Source organism: Erpetoichthys calabaricus, chromosome 7 (assembly GCF_900747795.2).
Source record: "Erpetoichthys calabaricus chromosome 7, fErpCal1.3, whole genome shotgun sequence".
Lineage (NCBI taxonomy): Eukaryota > Metazoa > Chordata > Cladistia > Polypteriformes > Polypteridae > Erpetoichthys > Erpetoichthys calabaricus.
This window is the reverse complement of record NC_041400.2, coordinates 24380495-24402783: the sequence shown is the minus strand read 5'-3', so window position 1 is coordinate 24402783 and position 22289 is coordinate 24380495. Positions and strand designations below refer to the sequence as shown.

At 39.6% G+C, this 22289-nt stretch overlaps 1 protein-coding gene across 2 annotated transcripts in view; it reads right to left on the bottom strand.

The window, feature by feature from the left end:
* Positions 1-21886, bottom strand: part of LOC114654100 (uncharacterized protein KIAA2026) — a 76234-nt gene extending 54348 nt beyond the window's left edge. Inside the window, exons 1-3 of one of the 2 annotated variants that reach the window (XM_051930210.1) lie at positions 20512-21886; positions 3700-3900; positions 1256-2955 (exon numbers count right to left, since the gene is read on the bottom strand). In XM_051930210.1, the coding sequence (XP_051786170.1) occupies positions 1256-2955; positions 3700-3900; positions 20512-21467 (2857 nt within the window). In that variant the 5' untranslated portion in view covers positions 21468-21886. The remainder of the gene's footprint in view (positions 1-1255; positions 2956-3699; positions 3901-20511) is intronic. The other variant, XM_051930211.1, reaches the window with a different exon arrangement.
* Positions 21887-22289: the final 403 nt, after the last annotated feature.

Below are 22289 nucleotides of genomic sequence, written 5' to 3'. Positions count from 1 at the left end.
GTTTTAAAGGATTGCGCGTCTCTCTCTCTCTCTCGCGCTGCTTGTGTGTGTGCCTCTGTCTCTCTGTGGCGCTGCCTGTGTGTGTGCGCGGCTCTCTCTCTCTCGCGCTGCTTGTGTGTGTGCCTCTGTCTCTCTCTGGCGCTGCCTGTGTGTGTGTGCGGCTCTCTTTCTCGCGCTGACTGTGTGTGCCTCTGTCTCTCTCTGGCGCTGCCTCTGTGTGAATCAAGGTTCCACTGAGGTTGACTAATGAAAAGTCAACGTGGCTCAGAGCTGCATGTGGACTGTGGCACAGACAAACAGAAATGACGGCATGTTTTCCGAGGCGTCACGTCCAAGTTGGTGGGCGTGGCTCTGCGAGTTTTCGTCGTATCCAATGGTCTTAGAGTTGGTGGGCGTGGCTCCTTCCTGCGTGCGCCATTGGCGTCTTACTTGTCAGCGGTTTAGTGAATCCATGCCCCTTCCGGCGTGCTTTCCATGGGTGGCTACTTGTCGGCGGCTTAGTGAATTATATATATATATATATATATATATATATATATATAGATAGTGCAAAGGCAGTTACCAGTACACATGGCTTTTAAGAATTTAAGCTCTTTTTTCATTTTTGATTTTATGGCTCATTATCCTACCAAGGACCTGCTCACCCAGCCACCAGTGCTAGCTAGACTGAAAGCAAGATGCCTGTGCAGATGTTTCCCTTTTCATATGGTACACCCACAAGTTGCCCGAGTGATACAATGTTTTTTCCTGCTTAGACGGTCTTGCTTTTGCTCTTGCTGCTGCTGCCACTACTAAAATAATGGCATACTAACAAACTATAAACATACATTTACAATTGTATATGTAACACCCAAAATCATAAACTTAAGTTTGAATATATTTGAATATTTACTTACTTTTAAACTGAATATCTGAGCTTTAATTTTTGGCTAATTTGACAGCCCTATTAAGACCAGTAATTCATCAGGAAATTTCTGATACCTTTACATGGTAAAGTCAGCCATGTCACAGTTTCAGACAAAATCTTCAATAAAGCCTTTCCTGGGTCACATAAATGTGTTGAGTATGCGTTTATGGTTTTATTCTAGCTCTAAAGTGCAGGTGAATTAATTTATTGTCAAATAAACATTTAGTATAGGATGTTAGGAGGGTGGTAATTGCACAGCCAATTTCAATCAGAAGCTAAATGTGTTACAATTTTTAATTACCTTAAGACTGAACCAGATTTTACTCATGTAAAAAAAAAATTACTTACCCGACTTGCGTTTCTTGTGTTTCACTTTTTTCTTCAATAGAGAAGTATGCTGGAACTCAAACCTGGAAAAGGTTGAGAGAGTGGGTTGATGTCCTATTAGTTGTGGCTGCTCTTTGTTTCTCATCATGTCTTTAGCTTTCTTTTTCTTTTTTTTCTTCTTTTTCATGCGCATTCTTCCAACCTTAACAATTTTTGGGGCCTCCAATGTCAAACATATCGGTGATGCCTTCTGAACAGACAAAGTCACTTTACAGCAATGGTGATGGTCATCTTTTTGACACTCGCTACAAGATGGGCATGGGCCTTGTGCTCCTGGGGATATGTCATTATCTAAGATACGAACTTCTCCTGGACTAAGAGGAGCCCCCAACCCCAAAATTTCCCCAGGGCTTGGAGGCTTCTCCAACTTTTTTGTGCAAGATAAGACTGTCCCTCTTTTCTCAGACTCACAGTTGTCTTTCAGCTGTCGCAGTACCAGTTCCGATATCGATATACAGTGCAATTTATAATCCCGTTTCACAGAATTTTCCCAACTTGGCAATACATCACATTCCTTTTCCTCCTTTACATTCAACTGGTGCACTGAGTCAACAGTACTACCGTATTCAGATTTAGCTTTTTTTGTTATAAAGAATTCATGGTCTGAAGTCACAGCGCTCAAATCTGATACCTTTTCACATAAACCTCTGTTTTTTTTATCTGGACAAATATCATCATCAACAGAAACAACTCTATGTTCACCCCAAATATTCTCTAGATGCTTGGTTTCCAGAGATTGCAAATCTGGATTAGGCTGTTCTGCCTTGAGAACTGATACACACACATCTTCCACAAATTCTGAACTTACAGACTTGCTATCTCCATCACTTGATTTATCTTTCCTGGAGCTGGCAACAGTCTCATCGTAGCTGTTCTCAAGTTGCTTTGTCACGGTCTGAGAAAAGGAATCACAGGAAAAATGATGTGCTTGTCTGTTAGCTTCATGTTTTCTAATGCGAATAGGTGGTAGTGGAAAGCTTGGGGAGGCACAAGGACTCTGACAATAAATTCGCAGATCTGCTCCACAGAAATGAGGAAAGTGAATGTAGGCATTCTCTCGTGCATCATAGCCCAAAATTGACTCCCGGCACTCATGAATGGGCTGGCCTAGCACTGCATCCTGAACATCCTTCTGTGTCTCATATACCCAATCACAGAGTGCTTTAAGTAGCCATACCTTCTGGTAGAAAGGTAATAAGTGGAAGGGTTGCTCATCCAGTGGGCTGGATTCACCTAACACACGGAAAAACAGTGGACAAAGTCCTAGCTGCTCAGCACAGGCTATTTGGTCCCTAGCATTTGCAACAAAAACATACCATCCATGTACTTTCTGCTGTAGTGCTGCCTCCCATTGCCTATAGGACAAAGGTGGTCTTCTGTGCAAAGTGCCTCTTCTCTGTGGGTGACTTAAAAGAGAAGTCATTATTTTAGCTAAGAAAACACTGCACCGTGGCATGAAAAGGCAGCGCTCCAGCTCATAGAAGATGATTTCGGGTAGATTAAGTGCCTGCTGTGCTAGGCAAAGAAAGTGACCAATAGCAGGAATCTCCCATAGTGTTTCCATTGGATGTGGACAGGCCTGAGCCAGTAGGCTGCGTTCCCATTCCTCCAGCTCCTTGGCACTGGCCTCCTCAGCCTCCTTTTTCTCTTGTTCTCTTTGCCTGATGGGGATAAATATAAACATTAACAACAGAATAACTAAATGCATACTCTAATTACTCAAATTCATACTCCAAGTGAAAAAAAAAAATTAAGAGTTCTATAGGTGAAGGCCAAAGTTTGGAAAACTGAAAATGCTAAATCCAATTTGCTCACTTAAAACCTCCACTCCCAACATGTGAACAAACCAAAAAGAGATTATTTCCCATTAATCAATCTCTATATATTAAATCTCAGTAATTTCATCTTTCAAAATGTACCTTAGATGATTTAAACTTTTATATAAAACTGAAAGTGGCCTTTATTGTTCTTTCAAAAAGCCATCACTGAATTTTGATGCTACTATAAACTACTCTTCTGATAATATTATTTTAAAAAATGCTCCATAATTACTCATTTTTTTCCATATAATCTGGGTCCTAAAGAGATTATTTTATCACCATTGATCTACTTTCAATAAGGCATACCTTTAGGCCTGCTACAACTGCTTCCATTTTCTTTGACCTTATCCCTTTAAACTCATCATCAACTTCACCTTTGGTTAATTATTCACTACTTACTGGTTCTGTGATGGACTGGTTCAAGTTCTACTTTCCAGACCAGTTATTTATTTCATGCCTCAAGGCATTACTAGATGTCCTCTGCAAATGTACATTTAAAGGATTAACAAAGTGTGTAATTTGCTATACAATGGGTATCATACTACACAGCTACAGAGCTCCTTGACGTGACAGACACCAGCTTACCGTCTTTCTTCTCTTGCTCTTTGCTGCTCCTCTACTCTCAAAGCCTGAACCATGAGAGATTCACTGACCCCCGTAGCTACTACACCAAGGTTTCTAGGAGCAGAACGACGTCGTGTTGAAATACTCAAAGACCCCTTTTCATCTTCTAATCCATAGTGACCTTTTGAAGTCACAGCAAGAGTGGTTTTCTCCCTTAGAGGCCTTGAAAAAGTAAAAAAACAACTCAGTTTACACACACAACATAATCCATGGGAATAAATTCATTTAACATTACATCCACAAAGTTGAACCATACCACATGAATGATGTTCTATTTGTGATGATTTGAAGGTCAAGAAAAAAATTCCAGATAATTAAAAACATTTACAGTGTGGCATGTTAAAAAATTCTACTCACTTCAATTTTATGGTTATAAAATATTTGTATTTCAATTAAGAGAACAATGTGGCGCAACAACAAGTGAAAATTATTAACTGATCCTCAGGAGAATACTGTATATACAAAATTTAAAATGAGTGTTTCATTTGCAGAAGTTTTTCAAAAAAGTATTACAGCAGTACAAAGAAAACAAATAACATATACAGAAAATTATAATATATATATATATATAAAAATATAAATAACTGCCTTCAGACCTTAACTGTCACACATATTTATAAGGCTTGTAATCCTAAACATCCTTGACAATGTTTATATCAGTGCTCTGTGGAGGCAATACCATCTTTAGCAGAGCTCTGTGGTTTTCTTTTTACTGGTCATGTGTTAGGGGTCAGTATCATACTACAGATTAAACTGGGGCTGAAGCAAAACCTCCTTGATGAAGGTATTCCTTGATGTATTTGAATCTGCTAGTACTTCTCAGCACAGTGGATTCCAGCATCTTACATCATCAACTCCACTTACAGAAATAAGGTGTCAAACCTGCAGGGAACCTCTGCTGAGATTCACTGTTGGCTGGAAACACACATCTAAGTAGCTCTCTGTAACTTGTAAACATGCAAACTGACTCCTGTATGAGACAAAAATGTCAAATTTTGATGCATCGGTCCAGAACACTTGCTGGTATTGTTCAGCGCCTCAGTTCTTGAATTTCTGTGTGTATGTGATTTTATACTTCAGAGAAATAGATTATTGGCAGTCACTCTTCCATAAAGAACACTTCTGACAGGACTTGTCTGGACAGTGAAGGGTAGCACTTGGGTCCCAGAGATTTTTTGCAAGAACTGATTGCAATACTGGACTTTTTCAGTATGCCTTCAACTTTTAGTGTGGTTGAAGTTGGCCTAGTTATATCTAAAACTGTTAGATATAGTTTATCAGTTTAATGAAGTAAACTCACTGTCATTGATAATAAACCCCTGTTTGTCATCTTTGCCTAATTATTTATCTGAAATGCGTACTATTGCTTAAAATGTTATTTTCCTTAATGAAATGCAAACTTACTCTGTAACAGTTAATTTTTTGGAAGTCTATAATTGCTCTTTTCTACAGACACACTAGTGCAGGCAACAAAAAATAACCATCTATGACAAAACGTATAGAAAAAAGGTAGGGTGCCCAAGATGTTTGTACAGTACTGTATATCATGCTCATAACTATTTAAAATTTGGATTTGTGTCAACACAAATCAATCACTTATGATTTTGTAGAACAGCAAAAACAGATGAATAAATTGTAAATGCTTTGCTGCCTAAGACACTGTTTGAATCAAGAATGAACAACATACTTTATCTGAATATAGTAGATGAAAATCAGTTCATCTATTAAATTAAAGCTTAACTGACAGTAAGATCAACATTATCTGAAGACGTTTTATACAGTAATGAGGATGGAGCCAGAACTCCAACTCAAGTGCTGCAAGGCTGTTCAATCATTTCACAAAATGTTTCATTCAGGTTACTACTAAAGGGGTGTCAAATTTACTTAACTGATGCTAACATGTTTCCCATATGCAGATTTTTTTTTTACTTTAACAAATAAATATGAAATTTTGTGAATTTTATTTTTCTATCTGGTTACTTGTTATTTGGTGGTGACTACGAGAATCTCAAAAACATAAAACACTGGGCCTTGAACCTTGGTGTCAGTTGAGAGCTTATACTGTGATATACTGTACGTAACACAGACAATGAACTGGTCATGCAGGCTACCTTGGCCATGAAATTGACCTTAAGGCCCTTCACACAGCAAGTGGCAGTGCACCACAGCTTACAGAAAAACGTGGGCATGAGGCATCGCTAGCAGGAAAAGAACCAGGCCTGGTCTGCTGACAGTGAAGCACATGGCACAGGCCAACTGATTGTTTTCATTGAAAACACCAGAAAAAAACTGGAGGTGCAAACTTCCTCTGCCATGTTCTTGGAATTTAGGTCCTTCCCATCTTGAGTGGTTGCACAGGCAAAAGAATGGCATCACAAGCACACGGCATGTCTGTTAGGAAAAGAGCTGCAGCAATACTGAATCGCAGTGAAGAACATTGCAGTACAGTGACCTCAACTCATGTGCTACCAGTTAAGCTTCGTGTTTACTTGTCATTATTCAAAAATGATGAAAATTAAACTTAGTCCTAGCCATTACAGACACAAACATTTATGAAATAAATAATTAAATTGGTGGTTTAACACTCAGAAGGAATACAAAATAATGTTACCGTCTTTACTATTTTGACATTGGAGTATAACCAGAATTCCTGAAAAATGAAGACAAGTATAAAATAAATTTGACAAACTGGTCATCGAAAAATTAACTTTTTCTGCATTATGTTGGATTAGTGCATCTTTAAAGAGATTTAAAAGCCGAGGTAGGAGGTACTAGAATTTAGTGCTTCACAGGTTGATCTTTGAGCGACCTGTGTTAATTTGACTGTGTATTATATGCATTAGTCATATGTTTTTGTAACATTTTTGTCCTTTGGCAGACAATGCATTTAAAGCTGCGGTTTCCAATGCCGCTAAAGACAACAAATTACAATTGTGCAAAACAATTACTTCAAGTCTTCCTTGTTGCATAGTTATGTGTTACTTCATAAAATTCAAAATAATCTGAATGATTTTAAACTAACTAGTGATCAGTCAATTATTTCTGGGCAATCAAAAATACCATCTCTTATATATATTTCTCTTCTGGTTCGTCCTGCTTCCACTTCAAAACCGGTCCCGCCCACACGCAGCTGACACAGCATTTCTCGGTTCCTATTCGTCCTCTTCCATGCCATGCACTATACTGGCCTGCTGAGCGTAATACATCCAACAAGTACTCGAGGTGCTGCCACAACGGTAAAGTAGCTTTACCACCTTTGCGGGAGCCATCTGTGTCTTTACAACCGCTTCTTATACAGCAAACATCAGAAGCTAAAAATTATCGTGAACACATTCGAGAATACAACTCTTCTCTAGCGTTTGCTTCCATGGGTGCACAGATAACTCAACCTCCTGGCCACGGACCATACTGTTTTAAAATACATGGGCAAATTTATCACCAAATCTCTCCACTATACGCTAACACTTCTACCTCTCCAGGATATGGACAGTTGTATGTTTCTGACACAACGCAAGCTACTGAAGTACGCTTACAAAATAAAGCAAACTCTGCATGCAGCGAAAATGTACTTCTCCAGCTAGATTCCATGCTCAGAACAATCAACCTCTTCGCTAAATCATACAAACACATGCATGAAATCGCTCAGTCCAATCCAACAGCATCTGTACGAATGGTTTTCAAGGAAAAGTCTGGGCAGGATTTACGACGATACAATGCCCCGACATGGCAGCGATTTTCGTCGGAGAAGACGCATTGCATGCAAATGCTGAAAATAAGAACATACGTGTAGGCAAAATGATAATATAACCGTCCACATTTCCAGGAAGTCCAAGAAACATGCAACAAAACTATCAGGATGCCATGGCCATAGTACGTAAATTCGGAAAGCCTGGTTTATCTGTCACTTTCACATGTAATCCTGCTTGGCTGGAAATTGTACATGCACACTGCGTCTTTCAAGAAGTATTTATTTCTTCTTGATTTCTGAATTCCTTTCTCACCGTTTTCCGTTCCTATTCTTACACAGCCGTATGCTACGGTGGGCGTCGGCTAGTAAGAGCATAAAATGTTTAATAAATGAGAGAAGACCATTCATTTCATCAGGTTCAATTGGTTACTTAATATCTAAACTGTATTAATATCTCATCCAGACATTTAAGAGTTGTCAAGATTTCCAATTCAGCTACATGACTTGGCATTTTCCGGCCTCCCAAAACCCTTTGGGTCGAAAAGTGCTTCCTGGCTTCATCTTAAATGCACTTCCCATTAATTTTCACCAGTTTTCTTCAATACACGATTTGTCATGTAACTGAATGAATGCTGCTAGACCAACCTCATTGTAGTGACTGGCACACAGCCCTCTAGATGCAGTATTACCATCATATTCTATACTCTGAGTATAACTTCTCTTTAACAATTTTTACAATCCAACCATACATTTTATTTGCTTTTTAACTCTTTTTGCACATTGCCTGGACAAGATGAAAATGAGAATTTTTATATCTGTTTGTTCCGTGTTTATCCTTTATTAGTGGAATAGTAGAATGGTTTAACAGGTGGAGGTCACTGACATTTTTCTCTCCTCATTTGACTGTTTTTTCATTAGTTTTACGTTTGGCTATGGTCAGTGTCACTACTGGTAGCATGCGGCGATACCTGGACCCTACATAGGTTGCACAGGTAGTCCAACTTCTCCAGGATGGCACATCAATACGTGCCATTACCAGAAGGTTTGCCGTGACTCCCAGCACTGTCTGAAGGGCATGGTGGAGAGACAGGCAGTTTACTCTAGGAGAGCTGGACAGGGCCGTAGAAGGTCCTTAATTCCTCAGCAAGACCGGTATCTGCTCCTTTGGGCAAGGAAGAACAGGATGAGCACTGCCAGACTGCTACAAAATGACCTCCAGCAGGCCGCTGGTGTGAATGTCTCTGACCAAACAATCAGAAACAGACTTCATGAGGGTGGCTTGAGGGTCCTCTAGTGGGTCCTGTGTTCACTGCCTGGTACCATGAAGCTCGATTGGCATTTGCTGTATAATACCAGATTTGGCAGGTCTACCACTGGTACCCTGTGCTTTTCACAGAGAAGAGCAGGTTCACCCTGAGCACATATGACAGACGTGAAAGGATCTGGAGAAGCCATGGAGAATGTTTTGCTGCCGTTAACATCGTTCAGCATGACCAGTTTGGTGGTGGGTCAGTGATGGTCTGGTGGTGCATATCCATGGAGAGACAAACAGACCTCTACAGGCTAGACAACAACACCTTGACTGCCATTAGGTATCGGGATGAAATCCTTGGACCCACTGTCAGACCCTATGCTGGTGCAGTGGGTCCTGGGTTCCTCCTGGTGCACTAAAATGCCTGGCCTCATGGGGTGAGAGTATGCAGGCAGTTCCTGGAGGATGATGGAATTGATACCACTGACTGGCCCACACGCTTGCCTGACCAAAGTCCAATAGAACATCTCTGGGCCAACATGTTTCGGTCCATCGGACGCCGCCACCACGTTGCACCACAGACTGTCCAGGAGCTCAGTGATGCGCTGGTCCAGATCTGGGAGGAGATCCCCCAGGACACCATCCGTCGTCTCATTAAGAGAATTGATTTAATTTCATACAACTAAATACTGCTTCACTAACAATCTTTGTTCGGAAAACACCCCAGTACTCAGATATTCCTAGGAAATGAAAGACATACCACGGTTATCTTTTTTGTTGAAAGTAGAGTAAATTATTATGCAGGCTGAGAGGGGTTCCCAAACGTTTTCATATGACTGTATATTATATATTATATATATATTATATATATACTGTGTGACAGTATAAGGTCTCCGTGACCCCTTGAACCCTCAGACTAGACGTCAGACACCAGATAAAAGTCCAAATAATGTTTTATTGTTAATAATAATAATAATAATAATAATAATAAATGTGCACAAAGCACCCTCCACTCCACAATACTCCAATAATAACTCAATAACAATAACCAATACACAATCCTCCACTCCCAGACGCGTTGCCACCCGTCCACCCAGCTCAGCTCAACGTCTGGGATTTCCCATCGTCCTTTTATATTCCCTGACCCGGAAGTGTTTCCCATCTTACAGTCCATGTGATTTCTTATCACTTCCGGATCAGATTAAACAGTCCTTCTTTTCAACCCGGAAACACGTCATTCCCTCTGGTCACATGATTATGACGTGCTTCCGGGTTATAGGGCACGTATAAGTCCTTGAGCCTCCCTGCAGCGTCCTCTGGTGGGCCCCTCGGTGTCCAGCAGGGTTGGGAATAAAAACTCCATTGTCCATAATTCCCTGCTGGTCTTCGGGGCACTTCCATGCTACAGGGAGGGCTCCATCTAGCGGCCTGGGGGTATTGGCCAAGGTAAATGGCAGGCCATCCCTCACAATATACATATACACACACACACACATATATATATATATATATATATATATATATATATATATATATATATATATATATATATATATATATATATATATATATATATATATAGACACACATTTTTACCACACTTAGTTTTATAATTTCTATGTAGTTTCCAAAACACAGAACTTGGGAAATTTTCATAAGAATCAGTCAACACTTCATTATGAAAACCATCGTATATCGCTGCTAATTTAACTGCGGGTCTGCACTAAGAATGGCATACTCTTTGCAGACAAAGCCGAGCTGGAGAAGGTTATTATGGAGACTAAAAAAAAATGTACCATTCACTATGCAAACTAACACTTAATAGGAATGCACCAATAGCATATATTTTTCAGTCACTACCAATATCAACAAGTATCGCATATTAAAAACTACAAACTTTAAGCATACATATATTTTAAGTAATAACTCTTGTATTTTTTTTTTTTATATTTAGCTAACAAATACAACCTTTTAACTAATCTCAATGTCAGTTTTAAAAAGAAAATTGCAATTACCCGGAATTCTTAGCAACTACCTAGCTTAATTAATCACTGAAATGTTAGGCACAGGTTCTTTTTAATAAACAATATTTCAGCTCCATCACATATCACCTTATTTTTTCTCTTACAGTTAGGTCATTAAATATTTGGACAGAGACAACTTTTTTCTAATTTTGGTTCTGTACATTACCACAATGCATTTTAAATGAAACAACTCAGATGCAGTTGAAGTGCAGACTTTCGGCTTTAATTCAGTGGGGTGAACAAAACAATTGCATAAAAATGTGAGGCAACTAAAGCATTTTTTTAACACAATCCCTTCATTTCAGGGGCTCAAAAGTAATTGGACAATTGACTCAAAGGCTATTTCATGGGCAGGTGTGGGCAAGTCCGTCGTTATGTCATTTTTTGATCATAGACTTGATTTTGCCAGACATCTAAAATATCAGATAAGTATGCACTGCTGTTGAAGCCATTCAGTTTCATGAAACTTTGAAACTTATAGCTCAACTCAAAAGGATGGTCTTCAAAAAAACTTGAACTTCATATCTCAATTCAAACAATCTTGTGAGTACTTTTCCTCGTGAAAGCCACCTCACTTCTGTGTGTAAAGGTAATGTAGTATGGCGGCTGTCCATCTCTTCACACAAAGATTTGAATAGTCTGGAGTTTGTTGAATTGGCCTTAATACAATTAACAACTTTGACAGATTGATTGAGCACTTCCTTCAATGAATCAAGCAGAGGTTTGGACACTAGGCTTTGTCTGTGAATACAGCAATGACTCCAAACTACATGGGGAGCAACTTCTTTGATGCGACCGCGTAAACCAGACATAGATTTTCCACCATCCATGCAAACACCACAGAAATTGGCCCAATCAATTTCTTTTTCACAGAAATAACACGATGACATTAAACATGTCCTCTTTCAGTGAGAGGGTAGCAAAGTAAAAGATTTTCTTCAGGCAAATTATCATTTAAATATCTTACAACAATAAGCAAAATTGACAGATTGGAAAAATCAGTGCTTTCATCCACTTGTATTGAATCTTTTTTTAATCTTTCAATTACTGTAGATTCAATGTTGTCAGACATGTCCTTAATTCTCCAAGAAACTGTATTGTTTGAGAAGAGAATATTGTTAATTTTTCGGACATGGTCTTCACTGAACATACTGTACATTGAACAGCATCTTTGATACAAGGAGAGATCACATTTTCAACGTTTGTACGATTTTTACCGTTTTAGCAATACGGTAACTTATTCTGTAAGATGCTTCAACCGCATTCTCATTGACTTTGTTTGCAGATAAGAAACAAGAAGTTAGATTAGGGCCGTTTGATAGTCGCTGGAAAAAACTATCATCTTTTTTTGTTTATAATTTGCATGTTTCATCTCTAAATGGTGCATCAATAAAGATGGTTTCATGCTACCATTAGACAATATCTCTTCACAAACAATGCACAGTGGTTTCGGACAGTCTTCATTTTCCGTGAATGAAAATCCATATCTCAAGTATTCAACGGAAGATTTTCTCTTCTTTAGTGGAGCACTGATGGTTTGAATTTTTTTAATAGTGTTAATTTTATCTCTTGCAAGAACAGGCCTATCAATCGCTGCACCCTGGTCCCCTTGCACTTGTAAATCACCAGACTGCTTCAAAGTACTTGCAGCTGCCAAATCAGCAGGTTGACTTTCAATGCTAACTGCAGCTCTATTAAGAGTTCCAGTTTTCAACCACTTATCCATTTTGGGGCACAAAACAATATCAATAGAATGTTGCTCAAAACAATAAATAATAGCTAAATACTTCAAATTAAGCACTCAAAAAAAGGAACGATTTAGGCCTATTATTACACATTACTCAATTGACACCAAATCGATCACTAAAATGATGGACCACTTTCAATCACAGTGACAGTTTTGCCGAAAAGGGGGAGGACACATGTGCAATCGTGTGATATGACTAGTGGTGGGCGGATCTAGTGACAACTTTACATAAGACTCTCTTTGTAAACCAAAACTCTATAACTTTGTTTTTGTGTTTTTATTTTAACTCCTTTTGGTGTTTTCTGGGGTTTTCCACCATTACCAATATTATTTTCGCGTACCGCCGACTGGTTCGCCATGTACCACAGGTTGGGAACCGCTATACCTGAGGATGCATTATGATTTTCTTTAAGTATTTCCTCATCTTTATTAATATTTTAATAATAATACAAACCAACCATTTAAAAATACCAATATGTTTAATCTAGAAGTGAGTGGTTTTCTAATGTTTAAATTGCTAGTGTTAACATTCATAACACCAGCACCTTCCCTTGAAGTATCTCCATCACATATATATTTTGTGGTGTTGATTTGGCACTTTTCAGATAAACTAATTAAAAAAAAAAAAAAAGCCAACAGCAGATTCAACTTTGCCAGCATTTAAGATTTATTAGGAGATAAATTGTTTATCTGACATGCAACCCACAGTTTATATAAATATTTCTGCATTCCTGCTGTTTAAGCATAGACGAATGCATTTTTAACCGATATGGTTTGATATAAAATCACTTAATATATTAAAACTGCCAAATTACATAAATACCTCCAACAGTATGTATTTAACAGTGCGGCAATTACAATTCAAGCTCCCTGCCATAATTGCCAATTTTATTTAATATTCAATACCAAAATTAGCTATTTTGTTGAATAGCTCAATTTTTCATGGCCAAAACTGTAATAAAATTGCACATCTACTGAATCTTCAAAAGAGCAACTGATAAATGTTTATTAAATAAATCAAACTTTGATCTGAAAACTTTTGCGTTAACAGCAAAACCCTCTGGGTGCTCTGGTTATCCCCAACAGCACAAAGATATGCATGGGTCTATGTGTTCACCCTAAGATGAACTGACCCGTCTTCAGGGATTGTTCCTGCCTTGGACCCTGAGGATAAAGCGGATTTGGAAGATGGTACTACTTGTAACCAGTACCTCTATTTGTCTAGTTCTTATTCAAAACTATTAAAGGTAGTGAAATAATTATGCAAATATAAAGCTAACCAAACCCAGAACAATACTACTAAAAAATGAATGACTATCAAAATAGCTTGCATCTGTAAAATAATGGAAATACCCATGCATTAATATCAAAGACATAAATAAGGAGCAGAGCCACCCTTTATCTTCAGCCTTTTTTGAAATAATGAATTACAAGTCCTAAACTCTGCGTAGTGGGTTACTGCATCATTCTTCAATTAGAAAATCCTTCAGTTCTATTAGGGACGAGGGATATGCAAATCTCCATCATACTTCACATTTCAGAACTTGACATGAAGGTTTAAAGACATTTACATTTTGTGATGGAGGAAGCCATGGAAGATGTCCGAGGTCACCCTGCTATTCATGAAATCACTATTGAACTAATCTGGTGCTGGCAGTTTGCAATGTGGGGTGCTGGGATACCCCCCCCAATATTTTAAAAATTCTACTTAAATTAATTACGTAATGTGCATATACATTTATTTTATTATCATTTTACAACATACCTGGTGTTGCCACATGTCAATTAAAAATTGGCTACAACTTGTACTTAATTAATTTTTGTGTGAATACTTGTATTTCCTGAGTGAAGGGTGCTGGCAGTGACCGTGTATGCAAGTTCTTGATCTTCTGGCAAGCAGATGACTTGAGGCTGCCCTTTAATTGGTTGCATTCAGATTTTTCCTGCACTCCCATATTTACTGGCAGTGAATTAGTATTGTTTTGGGTTTATTTTTTAATCTAATGTGATTGGACAATCAATAACACACTATTTCAAGTTCACATTAGTGGTTTACAGTTCACATTCACCATTAATGTAACTACAGATGACCAAATGTGACTTTACAGAGATGTCAACATCAAGTGGATCATTTGTTTAATGAAATACCCCTTCATAAGTCTTTCATTTGAAAAAATAAATAAATAAATAAATAAAGCTTGGACCTGACCAACATGACTTAAGAATTTAGCAGCTGGGAAATGACTGAGGACAAGATTACACACAGACTTTTTCTCGCTCTTTTTATGACACGCTGAGTTGGCTAACTGGATGTGGTGTAAGTAATACCTTTTTTGCTTTCCCTGTTTGCTGTTTCAAAGTGCCAAAGTGTTGTGGACAACGATGGTGGTATGAAACTTAAAACATCTTTTATTAAAAATGCAAGCAGCACAAAAGCCGCTGCAGTGATCTAGACCAGTGTTTTTCAACCAGTGTGCCGCGGCACAGTGGTGAACCTTGAGAGCTACCCATGTGTGCCATGGACTTATAGAGCACTTGGGTCTAAACCTGAGAGGGACAAGCTCCACAGCTGGTCGAGACCCGTCTGACAAGGACCTGTCTACCTGGAGAAGCTGGCAAAAAAAACAGCTCTGTGATCGGGTTGTTGCAGACACAACTGTTGGAGCACTTCAGACACGTCTCCAGGCTGAATCCATCTGCCCTGGGTGTATGGTCACCAGTGAGCCTCATAGCGCTAGTGGATAGAAGGCAGATGAGTTGCCTCCGACACAGAGAGGGGTGAGCAAAACAGGTGAAGCAGCTTGGAGGTGCTGCCAAAGTGCTCACTAAGTGCTGTGTCTGCAAATACTAATCTAGGGACTGCTTTTTTTTTTTTTAACCTTCTTCTCTGGTAGTCCCGCCCCTTCGGGCAGTTGAGCAAGTGTATAAGATACATGATATGTGTTTGTGGTTGGATAGTGGTGTGCCTTGGGACGATTTTGGATACAAAAAGTGTGCCACTACAGAAAAAAGGTTGGGAAACACTGATCTACTGTGGTGGGCTGGCACCCTGCCCAGGGTTTGTTTCCTGCCTTGTGCCCTGTGTTGGCTGGGATTGGCTCCAGCAAACCCCCGTGACCCTGTAGTTAGGATTTAGTGGGTTGGACAATGGATGGATGGAAACACTGATCTAGGCAATAGTGTGAGGCTATTTATTTATTTATTTTTTTTGCAGGCTTAGTGAAATGACTCAATTTAATCAGAAAGTAATTGAGAAATTTTCTGGCCTGAAGGAAAGGAAGTCAAAATTTATGTTCAAGGAAATATAGGTATCCTGATTGTAAACGAAAAATATGATTTAGTTGGACTTGTCCTGTGGGTGTAGTACAAGAAAGATTGGGGGCAAATTAGATTTTAAGATGTAGGGGTCTGTGGATCTTACAATATGAATTTGTGCTTAGGTGAGTTAAGCCTGGCAAACTTGCATAGGACTAAGCAGACTGGCAGCAAGTGTAGAATAAAGTTAGGGTGATAATGACTCTGTTGGTGTAGGAAATGATAAAATGGGATGCAAGACTTGAGAAAATTCTGAGGACTAGTGATTGTACGATGTGGATTTATGGAATCCAGTGGAAATGGCCAAGGACTGAGCACTCTATTAACAGAGGCAGAATAAGATTTGGATTGGACTTATGTAATGGATGTGTTATAGGACAGATGGAAGTGCACATTAGTGGAAGATTCCAGAGGTGGAAGTGCGGACATTATGTTGTGGGTTTTGACAGAATAGGGAACTGGGCAAGTTGGCAGATGACTGAGCAATTTAGAGACAGTGTAATATAAAATTTGGGTGGCAGGTGCACCTGTTCCTTTCTACATCTACATGGCAAGTTATGTGAAGAAAAAGGGTACTGTGGATGTCACAGGCTGAAGTGTTGGAGCACAGTACAAATGGGAAACCTGGCATCATATTGGGCAGCATGGTGGAAAGGTTATAATACATTTCAGCCTGGATTTGTCCTAATGGTCTGGTGCTTGACAGGCAAAGATGTGTATTGGCATGTGGAATGACTACATTGATAGATAAGTGCTACTTCAGCTTTCCCCACGAAAAACTGAACCAATGCCCAAATTTTTTTCACCAGCCGCCACTGTATTCTAGTAGTGTCCATTTGGTGTTATGATCGTGGAATAAGAAAACATCATGAACAGACAGTGTTTTCACTAGAGTATACCTGGTCTTGTAAAATTGTTCACATCTTGGCCATGGTATTACCATGCAGAGAAATCATTTGACTCAAGACTGCACACAAGATTAAAATGCTGATCTGACCAATGCAGTTTGTCAAAGCTAGGCATATGCAGTCATTACTTTAGAGACTCTACAAAATTATTTTGCATGGCAGAGGTTTTTCTGACTGAAACACCTGCAATTTAGGTCCTCTTTAGAACTGTTAGCTGCCTCACATTGCTTTGAAAGCCCAAACAAAAAAGTGCTAATTGTCATTTTTATAGCAGAAACATACTGTTAATTGGTAATCTACCTGCTATGACTCACCTTTGCAGTTACGTTTGTAACTGTAATTTAATTAACAAAATCCATTTTCACAAGGAGTTTCCATTATTTAGTGACCCCTATAATTTGCCTCACCTTGAACAACTTTAAGAAAACTAGAATTCAAAATATGGTGGTTATATAAAATGAAGGCTTACTATATTCCGCTTAAAACCCACTTTTACTAAACAAGGATGTGCAGTGTTTCTCATCAGTAACACTCAAATCAAGATCAGTAACACTCAAATCAAGATCATTCTTTGTCACTTTCAGAACGGAATCTAATTTTTTGGGTTGGGTCTGCTTGAACTGAAATTTGAGGCTTGAAGGCTTGTGTCGAAACATCATCTTGGTCCTTTATAGCAAAATTGAATCAAAGTACAACTACAGTGGAAAAAAAAAAAAAAATCCTTCTAACATACTCTGGTCAGGTCAGGTTGGGGAGCATGCACTGGTAGAGTGCATTGCTGCACCCACCACATGACAAAACGGCTCGGGATCCTGGTTGGCAACCCTCCAGGCAGACAAGTCCCACCCTCTGGGAAATGACCATCTACCTGCAGTATGAACAAAATCAAGATAAAGCCAACCTTAATTCAGTTTTCTACCATTACAAAGTGCAAGTGCTATCACTACACAGTGCACTCATTTTTAAATATCTTTTATGTAAAGTTACCATAAAAACTATATTTTACCATGAAAATTCTCAATTCAACAATTTACTTACAAGCTGAATTATTTTAGCATCTGTTTATGTTTCATGTTCTGTTGTAACAGTATCTCTACGTATTTATATTGATTTTGTCAATTGCTAATTTGTCTTTATAACCCCTTCACTTTTTCGCATTGTGTTATTCTGCAGCCTTATGCAAAAATCTTTTGAATTTATTTTTCCCTCCACATCAACCAACATTCAATACACCAGAATGACAAAGCAAAAACAGGATTTTATAATTTTTAGCTAATTTATTAAAAATAAAAAATGAAATGTCACACTGACACAACATACAGACTCCTTTGCTGTGATGTTTGAAATCTGGCTCAAGTGCATTCTTTTCTACTGATCATCATTTGTACACCTTATTTGGAGTCCATCTGTGATGAACTGAACTGATTGGACATGATTAGGAAAGGCACACAGCCGTCTATAGGAGGTCCCACAGCTGACAATGTATCAGAGCAAACACCAAACCATGATGTTGAAGGAATTGTCTAGCTTAAAGATGGAATTTTGTTGAGACTACCAAAAAAAAAAAAAATTTATGGCATTAAAGCCTGCTTGGAGTTTGCAAAAAGGCACCTAAATGACCCTCAGTTTGTGAGAAAGAAGATTCTCAATTCTGATGAAACCAAGATTAGCATCATGTTTGGAGGAAACCCGGCACCGCTCATCATATATGCAATACCATTCCGATGGTGAAGATTGGTGGCAGCAGCTTCATGCTGTGGGGTTGTGTTTCAGCAGCAGGGACCGGGAGACAAGAAAATGTTGTGGGAAAAATGAACAGAGCAAAGTACAGACATATCATTAAAGAAAGCCTACTGTCCAGAGTACTCTGGATTTTAAACTGGACCAAAGTTCCACTTCTCAGTGGGACAATGACCCTAAGCACAAAGAAAGACAAAATTGAAGTGGCTTAGTGACAACTCTTTGAATGTCTTTGAGTTACCCAGTCACAGCCCAGAGTTGAAGCCAATCGAACATTTCTATAGCAATCTGAAAACAGCTGTCCACCAATGATCTACACCCAACATGACAGAGCTTGAAAGAATCTGAAGGAAAGAAGGGAACAACATCCCCCAAATTCAGGTGTGTGAAGCTTATGTCAAATCCTAGATGACTCCAAGCTTTAATCACTGCCAAAGTGGCTTCAATTAAGCACCGAGTAAAGGGTCTCAATACTTGGGTGAATAGGAGATTTTTTTTTCCTCTCCCTCAATTTTCATTTTGCCATTTTGAGGTATTGAGTGCTGCTTGATGGGAGGAAAACATTAATTTAAATGATTTTAGACACAAGACTGCATAGCAAAATGTGAAAAAGAGGTATGAACATTTTCTTAATTCCACTACACATATTTATAAACTTTTTGGAAGAATTCAAAAACATCAAAAAGAAATTCAGGAATAGGAGGCTAGTGGAATTCAAATGTAAATAAAAATCCTAAATTATTTTTTTCCTTCATAGAAAAAGCATGCTAAGCAGTGATTAGCACTGCTCCTTCACAATCCCATCCTAATGCATGTAGAGGTTTTTTTTTTTTCTTCTTTCTTTAATTCTGCTTATGTCAGTGTGACTTCTCCAGATCCTCCAATTTTCCTCCAATCCCCCCGAAGACAACCACGAGACATTCACGTCTAAGGTTGATTTCAGTCTTGTACCCAATTCTGCTGGCCTAGGCTAAAACTCTCTGTGACACCTAACCAGATAAAGTGATTTTGAAATAGATGCACGAAAACAATGCTCACAGTGATAAATTTTTTTCTTTAGACATGTTGCATGAACATTAATATTTCTGAAAATACCAATTTGTATAAACGAATATGTCCCCTGGCAAATGTGTTTGAAAATTTCTGGTGATTTCTATTTTCATTATTAATATTTCTTCAGGCTCTAAGTCATGGTATATGTTGTGTTGCTGTAACATATTCACCAATCCATAACCACCTGTAACCCTGAATCATACTTGATATAAAAATACAATAAAAATGATTTAAAAAAATAACTGGAAACAGACAAATATTTAAAAGGGTCATAGATTCACATATATTAGGAATCTTTGAATTCATACATTGGATCAGCAAAGAAATCAACTTGAAATTCACAAGGTCACTGGTTAAAATCCGTAAAACCATCTGACTGCATACTGACGGTCTTAAGTTATTATTTGGCTGATACACTTGACCAATGCAACTTGCAACATTTTGAGAGATACAATTGGTTACATTTCTTTTCCTTTTCAAGTTGGAGCACAGGTAAGTTAAGTTACTTGCTCATGGTCACACTGATCTGGCCATCCAGATTCTTTCCTGAAAACACAGGCATTGGATTGAAGCAACTGAACCTGGACATTATAGGAGTTCATGGCAGGGAGAATACACTCACTCAAATAGGATAATTTTAGAGTCATTGATTAAGCTAATATGTGTATCTCTGGAGTAAAACTCTGTATAACTAATATTTAAAAGGAAAAAAATCCATGCAATGTTACAAAGAAGGGCAAAACTTGCAGAAGCAATATTTTGGTTACATTTGAGCCTTCATCATATACAAAACAAGGGGAACCAACATGAAGAATATGCACAGCATTAGTAGGTAAATAAAGGGGTGATGAATGAAGAGTACTTGGAGGCTACGTTCATAAACGGTGCTATTTCAATATTAACTAACCACCACTGCGTTAAACTGCCAAAGACAAAAAGCTCTTTAGAAAACTTCGATTCTGAACTTGAGTATTAAAAGAAACCGGATGTAGGCTGTTATTGGTTTATTTAACAACCAGTGAAATGCCACAACCCCAAAAACTCACCGTGACAGGAGTGTTAGTTTCTGTTCCAGCATCATCTCCAACTTCTGTGCTTGCTTGGAGAGCCAGTGGTCGACCCCGTGAAGGCGGTAGCAGTTCTCCAGCATTAGCCTGAAGTCCCCCACGAAGTCAGTGATGCTCACGTACTGTCTCCGCACGAACTTTTCTTCCATCTTCCGCAGCCACATCGGCTCCTTGATTCGGCTGGCAAACTCCTCGTAGTCGTCGGATGGATTCATGAAAGGAGCGGCAATGCTGCGGTGTTTTTCCAATAAAAATCCGGCCAGAATTCGATAGCCCTGTTGCAACTCGTAACTCAAGTCCTCTTTGCTAGTAGCTGAGGATGGAGGACTTTGGTCGTTATTACCGTCCGATGGTTCCCCCGATTCTGGGGATAATCCGTTGCTGAGTTCCAAATCAATCTTGGCAGTGCCACCGTTTTCACGCAGTGCTGCATCCCCTTTGTCGCCCGTTATCGAATCACACTCCAAGGACCCGGTGAACAAACAGGTTCTGGTCTTGTTGGCAGGAGCGAAACCCGGTGAGCAAGCAAGTTCCGACAGAGCAGCGCAAACTTTCTGGGGCTGGGCTCGAAGTGACGGAGAACCGTTTAAAGGACAGTCGCCGGCTGTCTGCCGGTCCGAATCGGAAAGTCTCCGCAGCTCCAGTAACTGTACCGCTGCTGCTGTTGTCTTTTCGCTGCTGCCCAGTACGTTCCCTTGCCCCTGCTCCGTCTCAGTCGGCTCTGTCGACAAGCCAGCGGGCTGCACACCTTCTGCTGAAAGAAGGCTAAGCTGTAGAAGAGCGTCGGGGCCTTCTCTTAGACCTCCGCAATCCGCGCTGTCAATTTGCTTCGCGCACCCGACAGGATCCCGTCTATCAGCGGTGCTCTGCCCTTCTTTGTCCGCCTCTCCGGGCGACTCATTGTTCGCTGGGCCTGTGCCTAGCATTTCCTCCATATCACCCGGAGACGAAGACCGCCAGCAGCAAGGGGCCAATTACCTAGCCCCTCGCCACCGCCTGCTCCTCCTCCTTCTCCTCTTCGTTCACTCGCCGCCAAACCTCACCTGCCTTTTGACGTTTCAGCCTCCGTCGCTTTCAAAGCACTTTGAAAGATGCCGGTACTCATTCCAAGTAGCAAGCCCATCGCCTGCACCACTGCCGATGGCCTCAAACCCTCAATCTCGGCTTGTCGGTGACGTTCAGACTGCGTCGCGGATGTACGCACAGCGCACTTTTCGAACGTGAACTGTACACAAACAAACTGCGTTATTTGATGGAGCAGCAGTCTCCTCGGCTCAGCTCCAGCCCCTGTAGATTGTACGCTGTTCGGCGCCGAGCAAACCCTCGAGCTCCTGTCGTGCTGACGTCACCTGCAGGACGCAGGTTCACCTCTAGCGCATACTGAGGGGGGCGCGTCGGGAGTTAGGTGAGCCATACTAATTTCATCCGCACGTGAGTGTGGACAGTCAGAGGCAAACTGCATGGCTGATTTAGACTTATGCAACGTCATTGATACGACACAAAAGATTAAGCAAACCATTAGCATCAGCAATAACTTACAAATATTGTGTCTTAACTGGCTAATCGAAAAAACAGATAAAAGGAGAATGTCATGGCGAGCCAGAGGAATGAGTTCAGCATCAATCTGCGCTTGAAACTTTACATTTTATAATGTAGGAGTACGACAATATTTTGACACAAAGTTTAGATGACTGCAGATCACAGACTGGATGGATAGTAACTACTGAGTATCAGTAAGAGCAATTAAATAGATCTGA